At 37.7% G+C, this 25,200-nt stretch overlaps 1 protein-coding gene across 3 annotated transcripts in view; it reads left to right on the forward strand.

The window, feature by feature from the left end:
• nell2a (neural EGFL like 2a) overlaps nucleotides 1–25,200 on the forward strand; it is a 442,132-nt gene that overhangs the window by 260,888 nt on the left and 156,044 nt on the right. For all 3 annotated transcript variants that reach the window (XM_062035926.1, XM_062035927.1, XM_062035925.1), the window contains one exon: nucleotides 13,375–13,497. In XM_062035926.1, the coding sequence (XP_061891910.1) occupies nucleotides 13,375–13,497 (123 nt within the window). The remainder of the gene's footprint in view (nucleotides 1–13,374; nucleotides 13,498–25,200) is intronic.

Genomic DNA, 25,200 nt, shown 5'->3' on the forward strand with positions numbered 1-25,200 from the left:
TGTGGCTGAAACGGTGCTTGATCGATTGATTGATTGAAACTTTTATTAGTAGATTGCACAGTACAGCACATATTCCGTACAATTGACCACTAAATGGTAACACCAGAATACGTTTTTCAGCTTGTTTAAGTCAGGGTCCATGTTAATCAATTCATGGTACTTAACTAAATCATTATTTGTTTTAGGAGTTATCCGGCTTAATGTAGACAGGGCCTAAGTCTATGACCAAGAAGTGATGAAACCTACTCAGATGAGAGGCGAAACATCTTCTAAGACAAACCAAACAGTCCAGTTGCGATTGATTAAATGCCCTGAGATTACAATGACCTGGATGAATGAGAACGTTCATTGACAGTTTACGAAATCGAATCATACAAAAAGTGGGGCGGATGAAAACCAAGGTACCACTGTGGTATTCTTAGGCTCTAATTCTTTGCCACCCGACCTTGAGCATGAGTTGTTCCTCCTGTTGGTGTAGTAAGAGGGCAGTGATTCCAAAGGGGCTGCCATCATGGAGTTAAAGATGAGAAGTGATGTGTTTTCAGTAGAGTGGCCCAAGGTCAATGTTTTGTCATAGGAATGAAGCGAGTCAAGCAGGAGAAGACACATTCCCTGGTGACTGGCTGTACATAATTGATTGTTTGTCCGCCTACGCCCTGAGCAGCAGCGGCCGCAGCCAGGGACCAATTACATCTGGACTCACCTGCAGTGCTCAGAGTGCAGACATGTAATACCCCCAAATAGCAAAATAACACAAAACACCGAAGTCAAGGGTCCAAGGGAGCCATACACCTGCTACTGTGTTGCGATGGCTGGCAGATGTGACATTGGAAGTGTCTAAAACACAAATCTTCACTATTCTCCCACAGTTTTTTTATGGGCCCATGAGCACGCGTTCATTTACACAAAATCAGAGCAGCTACAATAGCAGAATGCTCCACACCGACTCATGTGCATACCCTGGATGCTGTATCTCATCACAATGTCACTTTCAATTTGCTTGAGCTCGCAGTCTGTTAGGGATGGATATAATGGATTGGAAGATTTCTCGCCGCACTGCGTGTACTAGATGTAACACACAAGTAGTGTTGTCCCCATACCAATATTTTGGTACCAGTACCAGTACTAAAATTATTTCGATACTTTTCGGTACTTTTTGATACTTTTCTAAATAAAGGGTACCACCAGAAATTGCATTATTGGCTTTATTGTAACAAAAAAATCTTAAGGTACATTAAACTTATGTTTCTTATTGCAAGTAAACAAACAAAGGCTCCTAATTTAGTCTGCTGACATATGCAGTAACACAGGCCTGGGCAATTATTTTACTCGGGGGGCCAGATTTAGATAAAAAAAAGTGTGTCTGGGGGTAGGGATGATGTTTGATAAGAAATTATCGACTTTGAGCCTATTATCGAATCCTCTTATTGACCCGATTCCTTATCGATTCTCTTATCGAGTCCAGATAGGTTGTTGTATATGGAAAAAAAACACACAATATTTGGTTTAACAAAAGCTCACTTTTATTATACAACAAATAAATAAAATCTGATAAGTAAATAAATATTGACTGTTACCCCCATAAAAAAATAAAATAAAATAAATAAATATTGACTGTTGTTACCCAAAGTATATTAAGTGGGATTTTTCAGAAAAACAAATATATACAGTAACACAAAAACAACCTGTCTCTGTGATCACAATAGGTGTATAAATAATAATATAGTGTTAAATAAAATGAGTCCCTTGGGCACAAAACTGAAAATAATACAGCTCTCCAAAAAGTGCACTTCTGCTGCTATTGGAACATAACTGTTTGTTATGATGCTTTGACATTTTTGCACTTTATTTCTTTATTGAAAGAAAATTCTATGAAGAGAAAAGTTGTTTGCAAATGTGGTTACAATGCTAAAAAATGAAAAGTTAAAGCTAAAAGAAGAAATACACTTTATTGAGTTAACATTATTTCTTTATAGGGGGAAAGATGTGATGTTATGAACTAAGGAATATAACAACTACACTACCCAGCATGCAACGGGAGTGATGAGCATGCGCGGTAGCCCCGAAAAGTGTCGTTGCATGTCGTCACCCGGCAGCTAAGAATGAGGTTATGAGCACGCTGTGAAAGTAAACGTCAAGAACTAAGCCAACACGCCTGGTCTGCATTATTTATAATTAGACAGACAACACATACAGTATACAGTGTGATTTTGTTTTGTTTACAAGGAAAGAAAAACAAAAGTTAAAAAAGGGAGATCATGTCATATATGTTATATATATATGTATGTGCTGCGGTCGCTTTAAGAACATTGCGACAGCTGCCGTAAAGGAGGTGCGTTGCTAGCCTGGTTGCTATGTTTCCGGTTGGTCGTAAAAGTGTTCGTCATGTGTTTGTACCCTGCTCAAATCTCTCAGTGAAGTTATTCATTGGATTATACTTTCTGTTTTGAACTTTATTACACCTTGGAGCGCTTTTTCCGGTGCATTGTTTTTCCTGCTTTCCCTATCTGCACCTAATGACTGAGCTATGTGACGTCATTTCTTGTGATGTCTCAAGGGGCATTTCTGGTCGGGACGGGATTCGTTCCCAGGGATTCGAATAAAGAACCAACTCTTTTTCTTTACTATAGTGGTCTCGATAACGGGTACCGGTTCTCAAAAAGGGATTCGAGTCTGAGGGCTCGGTTCTTTTCTTATCGAACAACCGGGAAAACCGGTTTCGAGTATCATCCCTATCTGGGGGCCGGTATGTCTATTTTTAGGAACACTAATACAAAACGTCACAATAATGATTGAAAGCTAAAAACGTTATGACAGACCGCCTTAAAAAAAACGGAATGGAACTTGATTTTTCTTTACTGAATGAGACACCCAAAATGTGCATGAAAATAAAGAATTTGGGATTTACAATATTAACTATGAATGATAAAACACTGAATATCGACAACATATTTTACAATCAACCGAAACGCAACCAAAATGCAACAAACATAGTGAAAAAACCCCCACCTACAATCTGAGATATCTCATAGTGACCATAGTAAGTTATTAGATGACCATAGTAAGTAATTAGATGATCATAGTAACTAATTAGATGATCATAGTAACTAGTATATGATGCAGATTCCAAGCATTTAAAGACTTAGTATAGTTGAAGACTTCCGGTCATTAGAAAACATGACTGCACAACATAATGGCAGCTACACTTTCCATCTTAAACATCTAAAACAATTATTTGGGAATGTCCGGCGGGCCAGATTGAAAAGCTCAACGGGCCGCATGTGGCCCCCGGGCCTTAATTTGCCCAGGTCTGCAGTAACATATTGTGTCATTTCTCATTCTATTATTTTGTCAAATTTATTAAGGACAAGTGGTAGAAAATGAATTATTAATCTACTTGTTCATTTTCCGGTAATACCTGCTTACTTTCTCTTTTAACATGTTCTATTTACATCCTGGGTTGAACTGCAGGTGAACAAGGAGGTGACGTCGAATTAAACTGTAGTTTTAGATCTCTGATCTTCGTTACAAAGTCAGTTGAGTTTTGGAAATGATGTGGAGTTTTGCCGACCAAAGGTGCAAAGATGTTGGCCACATACTTAGCATTATTCTATGTCACAGAGTTAATGCTGCTGACAATGGGTCTGGGGGGAGCCCCATCTTTCTGTATTTTTGGAAGGCCATGAATACCAGACATGGTTTCTTGTGGGTATCATCGGTAATACAATGCTCGGTTGATGACTGCTGACGTTTGTAAGTACTCAATGATTCTTCTCTTGTACCCACTTGTGGGATACCTTTAGACCGTAGGATTGCTCGTTTGCGTCAAAACAGTTGTTTTTCTCACTACAATAGGGCAAAACCATCCTTGCCCAGGCACACCCTCCTGGTTTTGGAGTATAAATATTTGGGATTTTGTTCACCAGCCGATAGACTAGATCTGACCAATCTAAGTCTATGAGCACAAACTGATGAAGCCTACTCGGATGAGAGGCGAAACGTCTGCCAGGACAAACCAAGCAGTCCAGTTGCGATCCATTGAACGCCCTGAGATTACAATTCAGATTTGTTTCAAGTCTAACCCAGGCTTCTCATATATGGATATAAATCAGATATGTATACAATCTGACTGCAGTCTGAACGTTCAGAGCATTCGACCTTTACTTCATCAAAAGGTGACAAACGGCACAAATATTCGGCAAAACAGACAGGCTCAGTAGTAAATAGTGGACGAAAGAGCAGAAAGCGGTCAGTGGTGAAAATTTGACTTACATCAATTTCCCGCTGCTCTGCCTCCTCACCCACACGCTCCTCAGTATAGACGTAGCAATAAGTCCCCCACAGCTCCACAAACTACCATAGCTAAAACTAATTCCCTCTTCCTTAATGAAATACAAACATGAAATAAAACATGTCTTCTTGAATTTGCCATAAACGTGCCAAGTCTGACACCAACACGAATCGGGGCCATGTTTACTTCCATAAACGCAGGGCTCTGCATGTGACGTCATGTTTTGTGCGCTTGTGTGTCAGTTTACAAAAGAATTCCGTTGACATTCGACATCCATTGAAGTTGCATATGTTTTTGGTAGTGTGAAGAACACATTTTACAAACCCCGTTTCCATATGAGTTGGGAAATTGTGTTAGATGTAAATATAAACGGAATACAATGACTTGCAAATCCTTTTCAACCCATATTCAATTGAATGCACTACAAAGACAGGATATTTGATGTTCAAACTCATAAACTTTATTTTTTTTGCAAATAATAATTAGCTTAGAATTTCATGGCTGCAACACGTGCCAAAGTAGTTGGGAAAGGGCATGTTCACCACTGTGTTACATGGCCTTTCCTTTTAACAACACTCAGTAAACGTTTGGGAACTGAGGAGACACCTTTTTTAAGCTTCTCAGGTGGAATTCTTTCCCATTCTTGCTTGATGTACAGCTTAAGTTGTTCAACAGTCCGGGGTCTCCTTTGTGGTATTTTAGGCTTCAATGGGAGACAGGTCTGGACTACATGCAGGCCAGTCTAGTACCTGCACTCTTTTACTATGAAGCCACGTTGATGTAACACGTGGCTTGGCATTGTCTTGCTGAAATAAGCAGGGGCGTCCATGGTAACGCTGCTTGGATGGCAACATATGTTGCTCCAAAACCTGTATGTACCTTTCAGCATTAATGGCGCCTTCACAGATGTGTAAGTTACCCATGTCTTGGGCACTAATACACCCCCATACCATCACAGATGCTGGCTTTTCAACTTTGCGCCTATAACAATCCGAATGGTTCTTTTCCTCTTTGGTGCGGAGGACACGACATCCACAGTTTCCAAAAACAATTTGAAATGTGGACTCGTCAGACCACAGAACACTTTTACACTTTGTATCAGTCCATCTTAAATGAGCTCAGGCCCAGTTGATAAACGGTTTTCACCTGGCATAGGAGAGTTTTAACTTGCACTTACAGATGTAACTGTAGTTACTGACAATGTGTTTCTGAAGTGTTCTTGAGCCCATGTGGTGATATCCTTTACACACTGATGTCGCTTGTTGATGCAGTACAGCCTGAGGGATCGAAGGTCACGGGCTTAGCTGCTTACGTGCAGTGATTTCTCCAGATTCTCTGAACCCTTTGATGATATTATGATAATCCCTAAATTCCTTGCAATAGCTGGTTGAGAAATGTTGTTCTTAAACTGTTCAACAATTTGCTCACGCATTTGTTGACAAAGTGGTGACCCTCGCCCCATCCTTGTTTGTGAATGACTGAGCATTTGATGGAATCTATTTTTATACCCAATCATGGCACCCACCTGTTCCCAATTTGCCTGTTCACCTGTGGGATGTTCCAATTAAGTGTTTGATGAGCATTCCTCAACTTTATCAGTATTTATTGCCACCTTTCCCAACCTCTTTGTCACGTGTTGCTGGCATCAAATTCTAGTTCATGATTATTTGCAAAAAAAAATGTTTATCAGTTTGAACATCAAATATGTTGTCTTTGTAGCATATTCAACTGAATGTGGGTTGAAAAGGATATGCAAATCATTGTATTCCGTTTATATTTACATCTAACACAATTTCCCAACTCATATGGAAACGGGGTTTGTATACAGTATATGAGAAACGGCACAATACTAGCATAAAAATGTGTCATTTTCCTGTGTAAAAATACTGCAAGAATAACGTCACATCATTACATATAGGGATGTCCGATAATATCAGACTGCCGAAATTATTGGCCGATAAATGCTTTAAAATGTAATATCGGAAATTATCGGTATCGGTTTCAAAATTATCGGTATCTGTTTCAAAAAGTAAAATTTATGACTTTTTAAAACGCCGCTGTGTACACGGACGTAGGGAGAAGTACAGAGCGCCAATAAACCTTAAAGACACTGCCTTTGCGTGCAGGCCCAATCACATGATATCTACGGCTTTTCACACACACAAGTGAATGCCATCCATACTTGGTCAACAGCCATACAGGTCACACTGAGGGTGACCGTATAAACATTTTTAACACTGTTACAAATATGCGCCACACTGTGAACCCACACCAAACAAGAATGACAAACACATTTCGGGAGAACATCCGCACCGTAACACAACATAAACACAACAGAACAAATACCCAGAACCCCTTGCAGCACTAACTCTTCCGGGACGCTACAATATATATATACGCCCCCCGCTACCCCCTACCTCAACACCCCCCCCCCCCCCCCCAACCCCGCCCACCTCAACCTCCTCATGCTCTTTTAGGGAGAGCATGTCCCAAATTCCAAGTTGCTGTTTTGAGGCACGTTAAATAAAATTATGCACTTTGTGACTTCAATAATAAATATGGCAGTGCCATGTTGGCATTTTTTTACATAACTTGAGTTGATTTGTTTTGGAAAACCTTGTTACATTGTTTAATGCATCCAGCGGGGCATCACAACAAAATTAGGCATAATAATGTGTTAATTCCACGACTGTATATATCGGTATCGGTTGATATCGGAATCGGTAATTAAGAGTTGGACAATATCGGATATCGGCAAAAAAGCCATTATCAGACATCTATAATTACATAACAATATACAACAATAAAATAATAATTATGTACAAAAAATGTAATTTACCAAAAGTCACTTAGTTAAGATAATAATTGTTAAATAACCAGAACAACTTTTATTTTAACATACATTTTTGAATTAAATAATTCAGTTATAGCATCAAATGTGTAAATACACAAAAAAAATATTTGACGTTACGAGGATAGTGTAATTATACCACATTACAGTACGAAAATAAACACATTTTTAGATAATTAAGTATATTTTTGGAAGAATGAAGTCCATAAACAATACCATCAAAACAATTAAATGGTAATTACGAGGAAAAACAAGTCGACATACGAAGAGAATACAATTTAAAGAAATACGAGAAATGTGCTTTTTGATAATTAGATAACAGTATTGCGTTGTGAATACAAGAACAGAGTAGGAGGTAGCGGGGGGTGTATATTGTAGCGTCTCGGAAGAGTTAGTGCTGCAAGAGGTTCTGGGTATTTGTTCTGTTGTGTTACGGTGCGGAATTTCTCCCGAAATGTGTTTGTCATTCTTGTTTGGTGTGGGTTCACAGTGTGGCGCATATTTGTAACAGTGGTAAAGTTGTTTATACGGTCACCCTCAGTGTGACCTGTATGGCTGTTGATCAAGTATGCTTGCATTCACTTGTGTGTGTGAAAAGCCGCAGATATTACGTGACGTGGCCGGCACGCAAAGGCAGTGCCTTTAAGGTTTATTGGCGCTCTGTACTTCTCCCTATGTCCGTGTACACAGCGGCGTTTTAAAAAGTCATACATTTTACTTTTTGAAACCGATACCGATTATTTCCGATATTACATTTTAAAGCATTTATCGGCCGATAATATCGGCAGTCCGATATTATCGGACATCTCTAATAAGAACCTAACACTTTTTCAAAACGGGAGTATGGTACAAAAGGAATTATGCCCTCTAATGATTTGGCTCATGAAGGTCAGAAAGTTTTCTCCGCTTGAGTTGATGTTGTGCTCGCCAAGCAACTACTTATCTGGGGAAGAAATACTTGCGCAAATCTCCGAGGGAAGTGGTCTTTGTCTTTTGTGCGTCTCAGCGGTACAGCGATGTGCCTCTGTTCAAGGGTATACATTAAAAGTGCTCTTTATCTCCGAAGGATAGACTGGAAATGCTTTAATGTTTTTTACTCGGTGCAGCAAAGAGGAGATTCCCAGATAAGGTGTTGCTGCAGCAGGGATTAAAAAGACATGAGGAAACATCCTACCTTGTAAGCAAACATGATCCGGGCCTCTGAGGGTAAGGATTCATTAAGTGGGCGCAGATTGTTTCTCTCTCGTTCAAAGAGCTGCAGAATTGCTTCAACTGGGGCAAACAGACTGGAAATGGACTTTCTTTATTCAAAGTTGGCTCTTCTGGCAGTGTAATGGAATTTTTAAACGACACGTGTCTTTTGGCTTTATGGTCAAACATTGTTATTTCACCTCGGTTACGTGTTCAAACCCAGCAGCCTGCAGACAAATTGCTGTACGTTGCAGCTTTTTCCGCTAAAACGTGTGTCTTTTACAGCCTTGCTGGAGGGCACCTTTATAAATGATAATCCCTTTCTGTTGAGAAATGCTCTCTATCAAGTGTGAAACTCCATAATAGTTAAAATATTTATGGAGGAACATGTTAGAATCTCTGCAGGCGACAACTAAACAAGTTGTATAGGGAGGGTCCATCTGCCCCCCATATTTTAAGCTGCGTTTACACTTGTGGTTTGGTACCCAGGTCCGTGCCAAAATACAGTAGTGTTAACATGTAAATGATTCCAGCTTGTGCAACTGTGTGGTAGAACGTTGGAAAATCTCGCTTTCTGACACATTAAGAGTTGTGCTGGACAGCGAGCTGACAGCTAGGGCTTTTGGTTAGTTGCACTCCAACCTGCGCACCCTGGTTTGTTCACTGGGCAGATCCAGACGGGTTACATGTACCGTATTTTCCGGACTATAAGGCGCACTTAAAGTTAAGTTAAAGTTCAAGTTAAAGTACCAATGATTGTCACACACACACTAGGTTTGGTGAAATGTGTCCTCTGAATTTGACCCATCCCCTTGTTCACCCCCTGGGAGGTGAGGGGAGCAACGTTCCCTCTAAGGTGCGCGCCTGTGCAATTGCGCACTGTTCAAGCGTCCTCTGCGCACGGCAAATCTATGCCACGCACAAAATCAAATAAAAAAACAAGCGCATAACAATTTTCGACACACGGACACGACAGAGAAAACAGTTTTCGTCATCATTGTTCAAATATTGTAACGTCTGTCGAGACGCTTTGAGGACATGAATTCCATCCATCACTTTACTGAGCAAAACTCTTTATTGTCGGCCATAAACACATCACCAAAACATTAGTAAAAAAAATGATATCTAACAAAAGTGGTCATTTTCTGCAGTACAAACCAGACCAAAAGCAACTTTGTTATATCAACAGCAGCCGCTCGCTCTTTCTCACTTGCGCCGACACATGCACATACTGTATGGCACTTAGCCAGTGATGCGTTTACAGCCACACAAAAAGTCGGACAACTCCAACACCACACATAAAGTGTCATTCCAGGTCGTTACACTATGATTTACCAATCAAATGTGTGCTTATTCTAGTGTCATTTATTAGGAATCTTAATTTATAAATATTAATCATGAAATGCTGTTAGTATACTAAATAAATACTAATAAAAATATATTTTTTACAAACAGGAAGTTGCAGGAATGTACACATGATCCCCTGCTTACATCTCATTGTGCAACATGTGAATGTTTTAATGGCAACTAAATGCAATGTCTGAAAGGGGTACACATTATTTCCAAAGCAGGACCTCCACTCAGACAAACAATACAAGTACACAGTTCATGAAAAACAATATTTTTTGTTATTGTCATTGTAAGTGGGCCTAAACACTTATATTAGAAATGGAAATGACTGCTGTCATTTGATTATAATAATAAGAGAATGTTGTCTGTCTATCTGTGTTGGCCCTGCGATGAGGTGGGGACTTGTCCAGGGTGTACCCCGCCTGCCGCCCGAATGCAGTTGAGATAGGCTCCAGCGTCCCCCGCGACCCCGAAAGGGACAAGCGGTAGAAAATGGATGGATGGAGATTGAACTTGTTATCTAGTCAGGTTTGGGAGAGGTGTGCTGCTGGTGTAGCCACAGTGTGCACGTCTGATGTTGCTCACATGGGCTCCACTGAATGCTCAGGGAGTTTTTGCGTTTGCTCACACACATGAACAATTAGAGGGAACATTGGAGGGGAGCAGTGAGCAGCAGCGATGGCCGCGCCCGGGAATAATTTTTGGTGATTTAACCCCCAATTCCAACCCTTGATGCTGAGTGCCAAGCAAAGAGGTAATGGGTCCCTACGTCCGTGTACACAGCGGCGTTTTAAAAAGTCATAAATTTTACTTTTTGAAACCGATACCGATTATTTCCGATACTACATTGTAAAGCATTTATTGGCCGATAATATCGGGAGTCCGATATTATCAGACATCTCTACTTGTAACTTTAAAAAAAATGTCATTTGTAATAACAAACAGTTGAATTAATTCACACATTTATTAAATTAATGGAAATATGTGTATCACTGGAAAATGAGTGCCCTAAAATAAAGGAGCTGGTCAGATCTCTCAGTGAGGTGGCTCGCTGTAGTCAGACACATTGTAACTGTCTGCATTACTTTATTTACAATAAATTAATTATTATTGACATTTACTAGTCGATTTTATAATCGTTCATGCCCGAATTGCGATCCTTCTAAAAATGTATTATTTACCCCACCTCTAATAATAAAATTAATACATTATCTACTAAAAAAAACAAAAATTCTGTGGTACATTACATGGGACATGTAAGTGTCAAAAAGAGGTTGGTAGATGAGAATAAAGGCAAAATATAGTGTAGGAATGCACCCAATTGCAGCAAATGTAGTCTTGATTTTCAAAATGTTCTTTTAGGATTTGCGTGGCAGCACTTGGTGCTAATAAAAATGTTTCTCTTTTTTTCTAAATGTTCCTCTTTTTTCACAAAGGGTGCTCACTCACATCCCTCAGGATTGCCAACATTGTTGTTAGCAACCACACCAAAACAAGTGGAGTCACTTCTCATGCTGATTGAGAAAAACTAAATAAATATAAAACTCAAAACCAGTATAGTTGGCATGGTGTGTAAATGGTAAATAAAAACAGAATACAATGATTTGCAAATCCTTTTCAACTTATATTCAATTGAATGGATTGCAAAGACAAGGTATTTAACGTTCGAACTGGAAAACTTTGTTATTTTTTGCAAATATTAGCTCATTTGGACTTTGATGCCTGCAACGGTTTTAAAAAAAAAAAAAAGGTGGTACAAGTGGCAAAAAAGACTGAGAAAGTTGAGGAATGCTCATCAAACACTTATTTGGAACATCCCACAGGTGAACAAAATAATTGGGAACAGGTGGGTGCCATGATTGGGTTTAAAAGCAGCTCCATTAAATGCTCAGTCGTTCACAAACAAGGATGGGGCGAGGGTCACCACTTTGTCAACAAATGCCTGAGCAAATTGTTGAACAGTTTAAGAACAACATTTCTCAACGAGCTATTGCTAGGTTCAGAGAATCTGGAGAAATCACTGCACATAAGCGATGATATTACAGACCTTCTATCCCTCAGGCAGTACTACATCAAAAAGCGAACACTCAGGAACACTTCAGAAAACCACTGTCAGTAAGTACAGTTGGTTGCTACATCTGTAAGTGCAAGTTAAAACTACTATGCAAAGCCAAAGCCATTTATCAACAACACCCAGAAACGCCGCCGGCTCCGCTGGGCCCGAGCTCATCTAAGATGGACTGATGCAAAGTTGAAAAGTGTTCTGTGGTCTGGCGAGTCCACATTTCAAATTGTTTTTGGAAACTGCGGATGTCGTGTCCTCCGGACCAAAGAGGAAAAGAACCATCCGGATTGTTATAGGCGCAAAGTTGAAAAGCCAGCATCTGTGATGGTATGGGGGTGTATTAGTGCCCAAGACATGGGTAACTTACACATCTGTGAAGGCACAATTAATTCTGAAAGGTACATACAGGTTTTGGAGCAACATATGTTGCCATCCAAGCAACGTTATCATGGACGCCCCTGCTTATTTCAGCAAGACAATGCCAAGCCACATGTTACAACAGCGTGGCTTCATAGTAAAAGAATGCAGGTACTAGACTGGCCTGCCTTTAGTCCAGACCTGTCTCCCATTGAAAATGTGTGGCGCATTATGAAGCCTAAAATACCACAACAGAGACCCCCGGACTGTTGAACAACTTAAGCTGTACATCAAGCAAAAATGGGAAAGAATTCCACCTGAAAAGCTTCAAAAATGTGTCTCCTCAGTTCCCAAATGTTTACTGAGTGTTGTTAAAAGGAAAGGCCATGTAACACAGAGGTAAAAATGCCCCTGTGACAACTTTTTTGCAATGTGTTGCTGCCATGAAATTCTAAGTTAATGATTATTTGCAAAAAACATTTTAAATATCTTGTCTTTGCAGTCTTTTCAATTGAATATAAGTTGAAAAGGATTTGCAAATCATTGTATTCTGTTTTTATTTACAAATTACACAATGCGCCAACTTCACTGGTTTTGGGTTTTGTACAATTATATTTCCCCCTGACTTTTTAGTGCATGTTACACCTGGGGAGTTGAATTAGATATACCTACTTCCCGTAAATGGATCTACCATTATCAGGCGATGAAGGAGAGATTAGTGTATTGACACGTCTACATGCTTTTTGGGTTCCATTTTTATATCCATTTCATGGCTCGTATTGCACTATAGATGCTCTGTTTACAGACTCATTCAAATTATACCCAAATTCCATATGTTATCCCTTGAGAAGATCAATAAATTGTCTGCTGAAATGTGTTTTTTTCCTTTTTGCCATTTACTGTATATGTACTTTTTACACCGGGATCATTTGTGCTATCACAGAAAACACCAGTAGACTTGTGCAAATGTGCACTGCACCGGTAAATACCATTATTTAGAAGCCAGTGGCTCATTTAGGAGATGAAAAAGAACAACAACAAAACAGATGTCTTCATTGAACCATTTTCATATAATGACTTCATTTACATATGTTAGCGACGCCTGATTTATTACCCTGTCAGGTCCAAACAACAAGCTTAAATGCAACATTTGAAATAACTCATCCTCCATTTAACTATTTGTTATTTATACCTTCTTATTACAAGACTGGATAAATGCATTGGTTTGTCAGAGGGAAAATAAACACAAGTCTTTTCCACGCTCCCTAGAGCACGACGAGTGCCTGAGCGGACTTCATGACTGCGACGAGAATGCCTTGTGCTTCAACATGGTCGGAGGACACAGCTGCTCTTGCAAGCCGGGCTACACCGGCAACGGAACCGTGTGCAAAGGTAAGACACACGATGCCATACCATGTTTTCTCTTAAAGGGCATATGTTATGAAAAAACTGACCTTGCAGTACCCTTGCTGGAATACACATATTTATGGCTCTGGAGTCACTGCCTGACCATCAATTGTTGGAAAACGACCAAGTCGTTTGTATGTTAACTGCCTATTTCTAAACATGTTATCAGATGGCGGAATGATCCACCATGGTCGTGTATTTTCTGGCATACACAGCTCTACCATGTTGAAGCTCATTTCCACACGCGTTGTTGAGATGCACAGATGGTCATACATAGTAACATCACCTCTCAGCCGTTAAGGACATCAGAGCAAAGTGGATTCATTTCATTAAGCCCTTCCTGTCCTCAGACCTTGGGGGACATAGCGAAGAAGAGCTTGTTCTGCATGTTTGCCAGAGACATGGCAGCCCTGCCCAAAAACAGGCTGCTCTGAACAGGGCTGTAAGGAGGTGCTTTTAAGTGTTAAATTGACTGATGCATGTCATATATGTTATTAAAAAACGCAGGATCTGTACAAAAACTGCATATTTCCCATTTGGTAGAATTTTATGCTAATTCCTAAAAAAAAAATACTACAAACATATGTTTATAAAGGAGCTGCACCATTCCCTTAAACCTTGAGGGAAATAAAATAAATCACAGCACTGTGGAGTTCACCCCAAACTATTTTATTTGTTTTCTTTCTACATGTTTTCAAGAGACATGCTAACCACCCTTAAAACAGGCTGCTCTGAACAGGGCTGTTTAGAAGAGGTTTTAAGTGTGCTTGGGGTATTTTGACTGACCCGTGTCATATATGTTATTAAGAAACCTAGGAAATGTAGAAAAACTGCATAATATTTCCCATTTGATTGAATTTTATGCGAATTCCCAAAAAAAATACTACAAAAATATGTTTATAAAGGAGCTGCACCATTCCCTTAGACTTTGGGAGAATTAACATAAATCAACTCAAATTATTTTTATTGTTTTTTTAATTTCTACATGTTTTCGAGAGACTTGACAACCACCCCTAAAACAGGCTGCTCTGAACAGGGCTGTTTAGAGGGGGTTTTAAGTGTGCTTGGGGTATTTTGACTGTCACATGTCATATATGTTATTAAGAAACCTAGGAACTGTGGGAAAAACTGCATAATATTTTCCATTTGGTGGAATTTAATGCTAACTCTAAAAAAAATACTAGAAAAATGTGTTTATAATGGAGCTGCACCATTCCCTTAGACTTTGGGAGAATTAACATAAATCAACCCAAATGTGTTTTTTTGTTTTTGTTTAATTTCTACATGTTTTCGAGAGACTTGACAACCACCCCTAAAACAGGCTGCTCTGAACATGGCCATTTAGAAGAGGTTTTAAGTGTGCTTGGGGTATTTTGACTGTCGCATGTCATATATGTTATTAAGAAACCTAGGAACTGTGGGAAAAACTGCATAGTATTTTCCATTTGGTGGAATTTTATGCTAACTCCAAAAAATACTCCAAAAACATGTTTATAAAGTAGATGCACCATTCCCTTAGACTTTGGGAGAATTAACATAAATCACCCCAAATTCGTTTTTTTGTTTGTTTAATTTCTACATTTTTTTAGAAACTTGACGACCACCCCTAAAACAGGCTGCTCTGAACAGGGCTATTTAGAAGAGGTTTTAAGTGTGCTTGGCATATTTTGACTGTCACATGTCATATATGTTATTAAGAAACCTAAGAACTGTGGGAAAAACTGCATAATATTTTCCATTTGGTGGAATTTAATGCTAACTCCAAAAAAATACTCCAAAAATATGTTTATAAAGGAGCTGCACCATTCCCTTAGACTTTGGGAGAATTAACATAAATCAACCTAAATTCATTTTTTTTTGTTTTTGTTTAATTTCTACATGTTTTCGAGAGACTTGACGACCACCCCTAAAACAGGCTGCTCTGAACATGGCCATTTAGAAGAGGTTTTAAGTGTGCTTGGGGTATTTTGACTGTCACATGTCATATATGTTATTAAGAAACCTAGGAACTGTGGGAAAAACTGCATAATATTTTCCATTTGGTGGAATTTAATGCTAACTCCAAAAAAATACTCCAAAAACATGTTTATAAAGGAGCTGCACCATTCCCTTAGACTTTGGGAGAATTAACATAAATCACCCCAAATTCGTTTTTTTGGTTGTTTAATTTCTACATTTTTTTAGAGACTTGACAACCACCCCTAAAACAGGCTGCTCTGAACAGGGCTGTTTAGAGAGGGTTTTAAGTGTGCTTGGCATATTTTGACTGTCACATGTCATATATGTTATTAAGAAACCTAGGAACTGTGGGAAAAACTGCATAATATTTTCCATTTGGTGGAATTTAATGCTAACTCTAAAAAAAATACTAGAAAAATGTGTTTATAAAGGAGCTGCACCATTCCCTTAGACTTTGGGAGAATTAACATAAATCAACCAAATGTGTTTTTTTGTTTTTGTTTAATTTCTACATGTTTTTGAGAGACTTGACAACCACCCCTAAAACAGGCTGCTCTGAACTGGACTATTTAGAAGAGGTTTTAAGTGTGCTTGGGGTATTTTGACTGTTGCATGTCATATATGTTATTAAGAAACCTAGGAACTGTGGGAAAAACTGCATAATATTTTCCATTTGGTGGAATTTTATGCTAACTCCAAAAAAATACTCCAAAAACATGTTTATAAAGGAGCTGCACCATTCCCTTAGACTTTGGGAGAATTAACATAAATCACCCCAAATTCGTTTTTTTGTTTGTTTAATTTCTACATTTTTTTAGAGACTTGACGACCACCCCTAAAACAGGCTGCTCTGAACAGGACTATTTAGAGGGGGTTTTAAGTGTGCTTGGGGTATTTTGATTGACCCGTGTCATATATGTTATTAAGAAACCTAGGAAATGTAGAAAAACTGCATAATATTTCCCATTTGATTGAATTTTATGCGAATTCCCAAAAAAAATACTACAAAAATATGTTTATAAAGGAGCTGCACCATTCCCTTAGACTTTGGGAGAATTAACATAAATCAACTCAAATTATTTTTATTGTTTTTTTAATTTCTACATGTTTTCGAGAGACTTGACAACCACCCCTAAAACAGGCTGCTCTGAACAGGGCTGTTTAGAAGAGGTTTTAAGTGTGCTTGGCATATTTCGACTGTCGCATGTCATATATGTTATTAAGAAACCTAGGAACTGTGGGAAAAACTGCATAATATTTTCCATTTGGTGGAATTTAATGCTAACTCTAAAAAAAAATACTAGAAAAATGTGTTTATAAAGGAGCTGCACCATTCCCTTAGACTTTGGGAGAATTAACATAAATCACCCCAAATTCGTTTTTTTTTGTTTTTGTTTAATTTCTACATGTTTTTGAGAGACTTGACAACCACCCCTAAAACAGGCTGCTCTGAACTGGACTATTAAGAAGAGGTTTTAAGTGTGCTTGGGGTATTTTGACTGTCGCATGTCATATATGTTATTAAGAAACCTAGGAACTGTGGGAAAAACTGCATGATATTTTCCATTTGGTGGGATTTTATGCTAACTCCAAAAAAAGACTCCAAAAACATGTTTATAATGGAGCTGCACCATTCCCTTAGACTTTGGGAGAATTAACATAAATCAACCTAAATTCGTTTTTTTTTTGTTTTTGTTTAATTTCTACATGTTTTCGAGAGACTTGACAACCACCCCTAAAACAGGCTGCTCTGAACAGGGCTGTTTAGAAGAGGTTTTAAGTGTGCTTGGGGTATTTTGACTGTTGCATGTAATATGTGTTATTAAGAAACCTAGGAACTGTGGGGAAAACTGCATAATATTTTCCATTTGGTGGAATTTTATGCTAACTCCAAAAAAATACTCCAAAAATATGTTTATAAAGGAGCTGCACCATTCCCTTAGACTTTGGGAGAATTAACATAAATCACCCCAAATTCGTTTTTTTGTTTGTTTAATTTCTACATTTTTTTAGAGACTTGACGACCACCCCTAAAACAAGCTGCTCTGAACAGGGCTGTTTAGAAGAGGTTTTAAGTGTGCTTGGGGTATTTTGACTGACCCGTGTCATATATGTTATTAAGAAACTGCATAATATTTCCCATTGGATTGAATTTTATGCGAATTCCCAAAAAAAATACTACAAAAATATGTTTATAAAGGAGCTGCACCATTCCCTTAGACTTTGGGAGAATTAACATAAATCAACTCAAATTATTTTTATTGTATTTTTAATTTCTACATGTTTTCGAAAGACTTGACAACCACCCCTAAAACAGGCTGCTCTGAACAGGGCTGTTTAGAGGGGGTTTTAAGTGTGCTTGGCATATTTCGACTGTCGCATGTCATATATGTTATTAAGAAACCTAGGAACTTTGGGAAAAACTGCATAATATTTTCCATTTGGTGGAATTTAATGCTAACTCTAAAAAAAATACTAGAAAAATGTGTTTATAAAGGAGCTGCACCATTCCCTTAGACTTTGGGAGAATTAACATAAATCAACCCAAATGTGTTTTTTTGTTTTTGTTTAATTTCTACATGTTTTCTGAGAGACTTGACAACCACCCCTAAAACAGGCTGCTCTGAACTGGACTATTTAGAAGAGGTTTTAAGTGTGCTTGGGGTATTTTGACTGTCACATGTCATATATGTTATTAAGAAACCTAGGAACTGTGGGAAAATACTGCATAATATTTCCCATTTGGTGGAATTTTATGCTAACTCCAAAAAAATACTCCAAAAACATGTTTATAATGGAGCTGCACCATTCCCTTAGACTTTGGGAGAATTAACATAAATCAACCCAAATGTGTTTTTTTGTTTTTGTTTAATTTCTACATGTTTTCTGAGAGACTTGACAACCACCCCTAAAACAGGCTGCTCTGAACAGGGCTGTTTAGAAGAGGTTTTAAGTGTGCTTGGGGTATTTTGATTGACCCGTGTCATATATGTTATTAAGAAACCTAGGAAATGTAGAAAAACTGCATAATATTTTCCATTTGGTGGAATTTTATGCTAACTCCAAAAAAATACTCCAAAAACATGTTTATAATGGAGCTGCACCATTCCCTTAGACTTTGGGAGAATTAACATAAATCAACCTAAATTCGTTTTTTTTTGTTTTTGTTTAATTTCTACATGTTTTCGAGAGACTTGACAACCACCCCTAAAACAGGCTGCTCTGAACTGGACTATTTAGAAGAGGTTTTAAGTGTGCTTGGGCTATTTTGACTGTCGCATGTCATATATGTTATTAAGAAACCTAGGAACTGTGGGAAAAACTGCATAATATTTTCCATTTGGTGGAATTTCATGCTAACTCCAAAATATACTCCAAAAACATGTTTATAATGGAGCTGCACCATTCCCTTAGACATTGGGAGAATTAACATAAATCACCCCAAATTCGTTTTTTTGTTTGTTTAGTTTCTACATTTTTTTAGAGACTTGACGACCACCCCTAAAACAGGCTGCTCTGAACAGGGCTGTTTAGAAGAGGTTTTAAGTGTGCTTGGCATAGTTTGACTGTCACATGTCATATATGTTATTAAGAAACCTAGGAACTGTGGGAAAAACTGCATAATATTTTCCATTTGGTGGAATTTTATGCTAACTCCAAAAAAATACTCCAAAAACATGTTTATAATGGAGCTGCACCATTCCCTTAGACTTTGGGAGAATTAACATAAATCAACCTAAATTCGTTTTTTTTTTGTTTTTGTTTAATTTCTACATGTTTTCGAGAGACTTGACGACCACCCCTAAAACAGGCTGCTCTGAACATGGCCATTTAGAAGAGGTTTTAAGTGTGCTTGGGGTATTTTGACTGTTGCATGTCATATATGTTATTAAGAAACCTAGGAACTGTGGGAAAAACTGCATAATATTTTCCATTTGGTGGAATTTTATGCTAACTCCAAAAAAATACTCCAAAAACATGTTTATAATGGAGCTGCACCATTCCCTTAGACATTGGGAGAATTAACATAAATCACCCCAAATTCGTTTTTTTGTTTGTTTAATTTCTACATTTTTTTAGAGACTTGACAACCACCCCTAAAACAGGCTGCTCTGAACAGGGCTGTTTAGAGGGGGTTTTAAGTGTGCTTGGGGTATTTTGACTGACCCGTGTCATATATGTTATTAAGAAACCTAGGAAATGTAGAAAAACTGCATAATATTTCCCATTTGATTGAATTTTATGCGAATTCCCAAAAAAAATACTACAAAAATATGTTTATAAAGGAGCTGCACCATTCCCTTAAACTTTGGGAGAATTAACATAAATCAACTCAAATTATTTTGATTGTTTTTTTAATTTCTACATGTTTTCGAGAGACTTGACAACCACCCCTAAAACAGGCTGCTCTGAACATGGCCATTTAGAAGAGGTTTTAAGTGTGCTTGGCATATTTCGACTGTCGCATGTCATATATGTTATTAAGAAACCTAGGAACTGTGGGAAAAACTGCATAATATTTTCCATTTGGTGGAATTTTATGCTAACTCCAAAAAAATACTCCAAAAATATGTTTATAATGGAGCTGCACCATTCCCTTAGACTTTGGGAGAATTAACATAAATCAACCTAAATTAGTTTTTTTTGGTTTTTGTTTAATTTCTACATGTTTTCGAGAGACTTGACAACCACCCCTAAAACAGGCTGCTCTGAACATGGCCATTTAGAAGAGGTTTTAAGTGTGCTTGGGGTATTTTGACTGTTGCATGTAATATGTGTTAAGAAACCTAGGAACTGTGGGGAAAACTGCATAATGTTTTCCATTTGGTGGAATTTTATGCTAACTCCAAAAAAATACTCCAAAAACATGTTTATAAAGTAGATGCACCATTCCCTTAGACTTTGGGAGAATTAACATAAATCACCCCAAATTCGTTTTTTTGTTTGTTTAATTTCTACATTTTTTTAGAGACTTGACGACCACCCCTAAAACAGGCTGCTCTGAACAGGGCTGTTTAGAAGAGGTTTTAAGTGTGCTTGGGGTATTTTGACTGACCCGTGTCATATATGTTATTAAGAAACCTAGGAAATGTAGAAAAACTGCATAATATTTCCCATTTGATTGAATTTTATGCAAATTCCCAAAAAAAATACTACAAAAATATGTTTATAAAGGAGCTGCACCATTCCCTTAGACTTTGGGAGAATTAACATAAATCAACTCAAATTATTGTTATTGTTTTTTTAATTTCTACATGTTTTCGAGAGACTTGACAACCACCCCTAAAACAGGCTGCTCTGAACTGGACTATTTAGAAGAGGTTTTAAGTGTGCTTGGCATATTTCGACTGTCGCATGTCATATATGTTATTAAGAAACCTAGGAACTGTGGGAAAAACTGCATAATATTTTCCATTTGGTGGAATTTAATGCTAACTCTAAAAAAAATACTAGAAAAATGTGTTTATAATGGAGCTGCACCATTCCCTTAGACTTTGGGAGAATTAACATAAATCAACCCAAATGTGTTTTTTTGTTTTTGTTTAATTTCTACATGTTTTTGAGAGACTTGACAACCACCCCTAAAACAGGCTGCTCTGAACTGGACTATTTAGAAGAGGTTTTAAGTGTGCTTGGGGTATTTTGACTGTCGCATGTCATATATGTTATTAAGAAACCTAGGAACTGTGGGGAAAACTGCATAATATTTTCCATTTGGTGGAATTTTATGTTAACTCCAAAAAAATACTCCAAAAACATGTTTATAATGGAGCTGCACCATTCCCTTAGACTTTGGGAGAATTAACATAAATCAACCTAAATTCGTTTTTTTTTGTTTTTGTTTAATTTCTACATGTTTTCGAGAGACTTGACAACCACCCCTAAAACAGGCTGCTCTGAACAGGGCTGTTTAGAAGAGGTTTTAAGTGTGCTTGGGGTATTTTGACTGTCGCATGTCATATATGTTATTAAGAAACCTAGGAACTGTGGGGAAAACTGCATAATATTTTCCATTTGGTGGAATTTTATGCTAACTCCAAAAAAATACTCCAAAAACATGTTTACAAAGGAGCTGCACCATTCCCTTAGACTTTGGGAGAATTAACATAAATCACCCCAAATTCGTTTTTTTGTTTGTTTAGTTTCTACATTTTTTTAGAGACTTGACAACCACCCCTAAAACAGGCTGCTCTGAACAGAGCTGTTTAGAAGAGGTTTTAAGTGTGCTTGGGGTATTTTGATTGACCCGTGTCATATATGTTATTAAGAAACCTAGGAAATGTAGAAAAACTGCATAATATTTCCCATTTGATAGAATTTTATGCTAATTCCCCAAAAAAATACTACAAAAATATGTTTATAAAGGAGCTGCACCATTGCCTTAGACTTTGGGAGAATTAACATAAATCAACTCAAATTATTTTTATTGTTTTTTTAATTTCTACATGTTTTCGAGAGACTTGACGACCACCCCTAAAACAGGCTGCTCTGAACAGGGCTGCTTAGAAGAGGTTTTAAGTGTGCTTGGCATATTTCGACAGTCGCATGTCATATATGTTATTAAGAAACCTAGGAACTGTGGGAAAAACTGCATAATATTTTCCATTTGGTGGAATTTAATGCTAACTCTAAAAAAAATACTAGAAAAATGTGTTTATAAAGGAGCTGCACCATTCCCTTAGACTTTGGGAGAATTAACATAAATCACCCCAAATTCATTTTTTTGTTTGTTTAATTTCTACATTTTTTTAGAGACTTGACAACCACCCCTAAAACAGGCTGCTCTGAACAGGGCTGTTTAGAAAGGTTTTACTGTAAGTGTGCCTGGGGTATTTTGACTGAAGCATGTCACATATATGTTAAGAAACCTAGGAACTGTGGGAAAACTGCAATATATGTCCATTTCGATGGAATTCATGCCAACTCCTGATAAATTGACGACAAAAATGTTTATGGAGGAGCTGCACCATTTTCCTGGACTTTGAGAGAAGTAAAACAAATCACAGCACTGTGGAGTTCACCCCGAATGAGTTTTTTTGTTTGTTTTCTTTCTGCATGTTTGCAAGAGACATGACAATCAGCCATAAAACAGGCTGCTCTGAACAGGGCTGTTTAGAGGGGCTTTAAAGTGTGCATGGGGTAATTGGATTGAAGCATCTCTTTTAAGAAGTGTTTAATAGGGGATGCATAATATGAGACATGCTACTGCTGTAAATACATACTTTATTGGAATGTGTCCTCCTTCCTGAAAAGGAGTAGAATGTTTATGGAGGAGCTGCACCATTTCCACACAGCAAAGCTTGTTGGCATTGAGAGAAAATATGCATGACTTTTAAACTCAGCCCAAATGAAGGGTTTTGATCGCGTTTCTTCGTCTGCATGTTTGCATGAGACGGGGCTGTTTCTAGAGAGGGTTTGGGTGTATTTTAACTGAAGCATGTCACAGACACAGTGTGTAAACATAGTGAGACCCATATGAATGTTTTCATCTCTTTCTACATGTTGTAGACAACAGCTGTCAAAGTCGTTTTCACTTAGGGCCACATCGCAGTTATGTTCGGCCCGCTTCTAACAGTGAATACTATTACTACAACATTTTTTTCTGCATTTTATTAGTAGATTTTTTTTAAACTAAAATGTTAAAAAAATATATAGTAAGTTGCAATAATTTTACCTAAAAATGTAGTGTATATTACTGTAAATGGAAAAAACGTACTGCTGTTTTTATGATAACAAAAAAAAAAGGTAGCTCAGTTGCCAGAATTTTACTGTAAAATGTACCGTATTTTCCGGACCATAGGGCGCACCAGATTATAAGGCGCACTGCCGATGAATGGTCTATTTTTGATCTTTTTTCATATATTAGGCGCACCGGATTATAGGGTGCATTAAAGGAGTCATATTATTTTTTATTGTTTTCCCTTGTGGTCTGCGTAACATGTAATGGTGGTTCTTTGCTCAAAATGTTGCATAGATTATGTTTTACAGACCATCTTCAAGCCGTCTTCTCCCCGTCATCTTTGTTGTAGCGGTGTAGCGTGCAAGGACGGGGGTGGAAGAAGTGTCAAAAGATGGAGCTAACTGTTTTAATGACATTCAGACTTTACTTCAATCAATAACGGAGCAGCATCTCCTCATCCGTAAACAACAACACAGGAAATGTGTCTTGTGAAAAACGGAACTCTAAGTTCCTTGGGTGAATAATGTAAACTCACTATACCGGTATGTTTTAGCACTTTCATGGCGAGTTTACTGACAGATATAAGTAAGAACTTTACACTACTTTGCATTAGAAATGGCAACAGCGGATGATGAATGTCACATAACAAGAAGATAGAGAAAAAGAAGAAGCTTATCGACTACGGCGTTGGCGCAGAAGCCCACAATTTTTCAGGACTTATACAGATCCCAAATACAGATAAGCAGGTACCAGAAGGTAAGAAAAGTTGCTTGTGCATAATATGGCGAAACAAAACGCCAGATAATATGTCTTACCTTATACACACACCATAATAATACTCGTATGTTTAATGGGCCGACTATCCTTCAAGCGGTGCGGCTTCATAGCTTACCAAAGTCGTACTAAAACATTTTGATAGATTTTTGAACGCCGTGTGTAATGTTCTATATTTTCAATGGAACATTTAAAATACTGGTGTTGTTAACTTGTGTCGTATTGCCATCATAGTGCAGCCTGCACTTATCTCTTATGTTTGACTGCCATCTACTGGTCACACTTATCATTACACGATGTACCAAATAAAATAGTTTCGATGTGGGTAAGCTCAACCAAACTTATTCCTTACATTAGGCGCACCGTGTTATAAGGCGCACTGTCCAGTTTTGAAAGAAAAAGTAATTTCAAGTGCGCCTTATAGTCCAAAAAATACGGTACATCTGTTTTTGTTACTGTAAATAAAAAACCTGCAATTTTACAGTAACATTTTGACACCTGAGCTGCCAGTTTGTTTGTTTTTCACCGCAAATCAACAACTGTATATTTTTGGTGTATTACTGTAAATGCCAAAACGGCACCAAAGTTTATTACAGTAAAAAAAGTACTGTTTTTTTATTTAGAGGAAAATGCTGTAAAAACCACTGTATATTTGATGGATAACTTGCTTTAAAATCATTACTTTTAGTATTTTTTTCTATTTTAAAAAAATGGTTTGAATGTTTGATCATATATTTTTGCATAATTAGACAATATTCAAGTTACATGGAGTACAAATATTTTTTTTCTCCCAAAATAGAAAGAAAGAATGCATTTAGCAAGAAAAGTTACAGTACTTTATTGAAATATATTATTTCCAGGCTTTAGAGGGCCAAAGAAAATTAAGTGGTGCGCTACATCTGGCCCCTGGGCCTTGAGTTTGACACCTGTGTTGTAGACAGAGAGTGAACATATACAAAACCCAAAACTAGTGAAGTCGGCACGTTGTGTAATTCTTAAATAAAAACAGAATACAATGATTTGCAAATCCTTTTCAACTTTTATTCAATTGAATAGACTGCAAAGACAAGATATTTAATGTTCAAACTGAACTTTGCACCTTTAACAATCCGGATGGTTCTTTTCCTCTTTGGTCCGAAGGACACTACATCCACAGTTTCCAAAAACAATTTTAAATGTGGGCTCGTCAGACCACAAAACACTTTTCCACTTTGCATCAGTCCATCTTAGATGAGCTCGGGCCCAGCGAAGCCGGCGGCGTTTCTGGGTGTTGT

Source organism: Entelurus aequoreus, linkage group LG24 (genome assembly GCF_033978785.1).
Source record: "Entelurus aequoreus isolate RoL-2023_Sb linkage group LG24, RoL_Eaeq_v1.1, whole genome shotgun sequence".
NCBI lineage: Eukaryota > Metazoa > Chordata > Actinopteri > Syngnathiformes > Syngnathidae > Entelurus > Entelurus aequoreus.